This window comes from Pyxicephalus adspersus, chromosome 5 (genome assembly GCF_032062135.1).
Source record: "Pyxicephalus adspersus chromosome 5, UCB_Pads_2.0, whole genome shotgun sequence".
NCBI classification, from domain to species: Eukaryota; Metazoa; Chordata; class Amphibia; order Anura; family Pyxicephalidae; genus Pyxicephalus; species Pyxicephalus adspersus.
In genome coordinates, this window is record NC_092862.1 from 107190603 (window position 1) to 107193055 (window position 2453).

A 2453-nucleotide genomic window follows, 5' to 3' on the forward strand; every position below is an offset into this window, starting at 1 on the left:
TAATTAATTATATATATATATTGGTAAATTTTTATAAATATACCAGTGTTGATTTGAATTTTCAGGCATTATATATATTATATATACACGTACCGTATGTATGTAAGCATCGTATGCAAATACTTCTAAATAAATAAAATAAAATAAAATGTAGGAATTTCACTGTTGTGATCTTTCTTTTTATTTTTCTCCTTCTCCCTCTCTTTTTTTCTATGTATATTTCGAATTGAGATCGGCATAGTCATTGCGATGTTTCCTGCACACATCATGATGGGGAGCTTTTTTTTACTGTTTATTTTATCTTTCGCTTTCTTTTACTCTCAGCATTTTTTGTGTTTCTCTGCTTTACTGCAAACATCCTTTATTGTAACGTGTCTGTTTGCATATGGATACATATTTGACCCTCAGCATCGCCCTATTTCCAACTATTCATAATTAACAAGTGGCACAGTGTTCCTTGTTTAGTACATCAGGGATTCCAGTGATCCAAAGCCTCCTATGACTGCCATGGATAGGTAATGTTCAGGTGGATGTTTTGACTAGTCTAGATGTACACATGGCAGTTTGTCCACCTTGGTTCCTGTATTTGTGTATTGCAGATTTCCTGCAGAGCATTGTGTAAACAGAGCAAAGTGAGCTTTGGGTTATTCATGCTCAATCAAAGACCCAGTCTATTTTGCTGCACTCCTTCAGCTTTGTAAAACAAAGGCCTGTCTGATCCAAACACAATAAAGGAGATTGCCTTTAAACAAAAAAAGTGGAATGGCTTTTATAAAAGTTGAAATAGCCCAGCTTTCCCTTTCAGGGAGTTTGGCTAGGAATAATTGCTAGCATGCATTTGATGTGCAGGGCTAAGCAGCCAGTGAATGTAGCACAGGTGACTTGTTCCAATTAGGAATTGTCTAATTAAATTAATGTCACGAGAAGCAGCCAATGGTCAGAGAGCTGAGATTATATTTTGCTGCATTTGTCCTCCTCTGTGTCTTGCCATGAAAGAGGCAACAAGCCCCTCCCTGGAATCATTAGCCCTAATAGAGGTGTGAAGGAGGCGACGGTATATAAAGTGGAAGAGGCAGCTTTTTGACACATTTGCTTTTCCCTTGCAAAGAGAGGAGTCCTGTGACGCTGAGTGGGCTGTTTCCGCCTCCTCATCACCTTCACCCACTCCTCCACCAACTGGGGACACCTATGGATCAGATTGTACACTGAAAAGGACATTTCATCTCTCAGCACTCATCATTCCCCTTGTTTCAGACCCCCTGACCCCCTTTTTCTCCGGCCAGGGTTTGCTGTACATGGTGTCTGCATCAGCCCAGTCGGTACAGATTTTTGAGACAGGTTTACCCTTCATCCAGACAGAGGATGCAGCTAGGAGAGCAGATCCTGAGCAGCTCTACTCCTAACCTGCCCCATACATTCTACCCTTTACCTGGAGACCCCAACAGCGCCGCCCAGAGCCCAGGCTTGGATTTCAGTGTTGGGCAACATAAGAGCCAGCAGCAGCAACATAAGAAATACCCCAGGGGCCTCCACTTAGACAGCCCAAGAGAAGCAGGGGCCAGTAATACTGCTGCCAACACTATGCTCAGCGAGGGCAGCGAGAGCTTCCAAGCCACCAAGAGCCTGCAGGATACCAGCAGAAAGGGTTCCCCAGTAGTAGAAGAGGACCTGAGCTCTGCTGCACCAACTTCAGCTCCTAGGTACCTGGACAACACTATGCAGGCAGCTACTGAGCGCTACTACCTGCCAACCCAAGGACAGCAGCACCAACAGACTGGGGCAGAGCTGGGCTCCCCTTGCTCCATCTTCCCATATGCTCCACCGCAGCACAGTGCAGTGTACCCAGCTGGTGGTGCAGCCAGATACCCCCCATACAGCAGCATGCTACCTCCAGCTGGCTTCTCCCCTCCTGTGTGCCCATCTCGCCCGCAATACTCCACCGGCTATCAGTACAGCCAAGCGCCTGGCACCATGTACAGCCCATACCCAGGTGCCGGCTCTGGCAGCGGACTCAGTGCCCTGGGGCTACCTGGCAGCGGGACTGGTGTCCGGGCACAGGTCTACCTCTGCAACCGTCCTCTATGGCTCAAGTTTCACCGACACCAAACTGAAATGATCATCACCAAGCAGGGCAGGTGAGTAAAGGACATGGGTGGGCAACTTACCTGAAAGTTGTTTTTTTATTCTATGAAATATTTCTATATTCATAATCTATTAATTCTTCATGTATAGAAAATGATTTGAAAATTGGAATCAAACCCTTAAGTAGGGATCATCATCCCCGCGTAAAAACTTTCAGGCTACAACAAAGATCCAATAACATTAACCCTTTACTATAGGGGAAAGTTTTTCTCTCTCTCTCTCTATATATATCTATATATATCTATATATATCTATATATATCTATATATATCTATATATATCTATATATATCTATATATATCTATATATAT

At 44.0% G+C, this 2453-nt stretch overlaps 1 protein-coding gene across 2 annotated transcripts in view; it reads left to right on the forward strand.

The window, feature by feature from the left end:
- The first annotated feature begins 1049 nt into the window (after positions 1 to 1049).
- Positions 1050 to 2453, forward strand: part of EOMES (eomesodermin) — a 5537-nt gene continuing 4133 nt past the window's right edge. The window contains exon 1 of one of the 2 annotated variants that reach the window (XM_072412388.1): positions 1050 to 2135. In XM_072412388.1, the coding sequence (XP_072268489.1) occupies positions 1363 to 2135 (773 nt within the window). In that variant the 5' untranslated portion in view covers positions 1050 to 1362. The remainder of the gene's footprint in view (positions 2136 to 2453) is intronic. The other variant, XM_072412387.1, reaches the window with a different exon arrangement.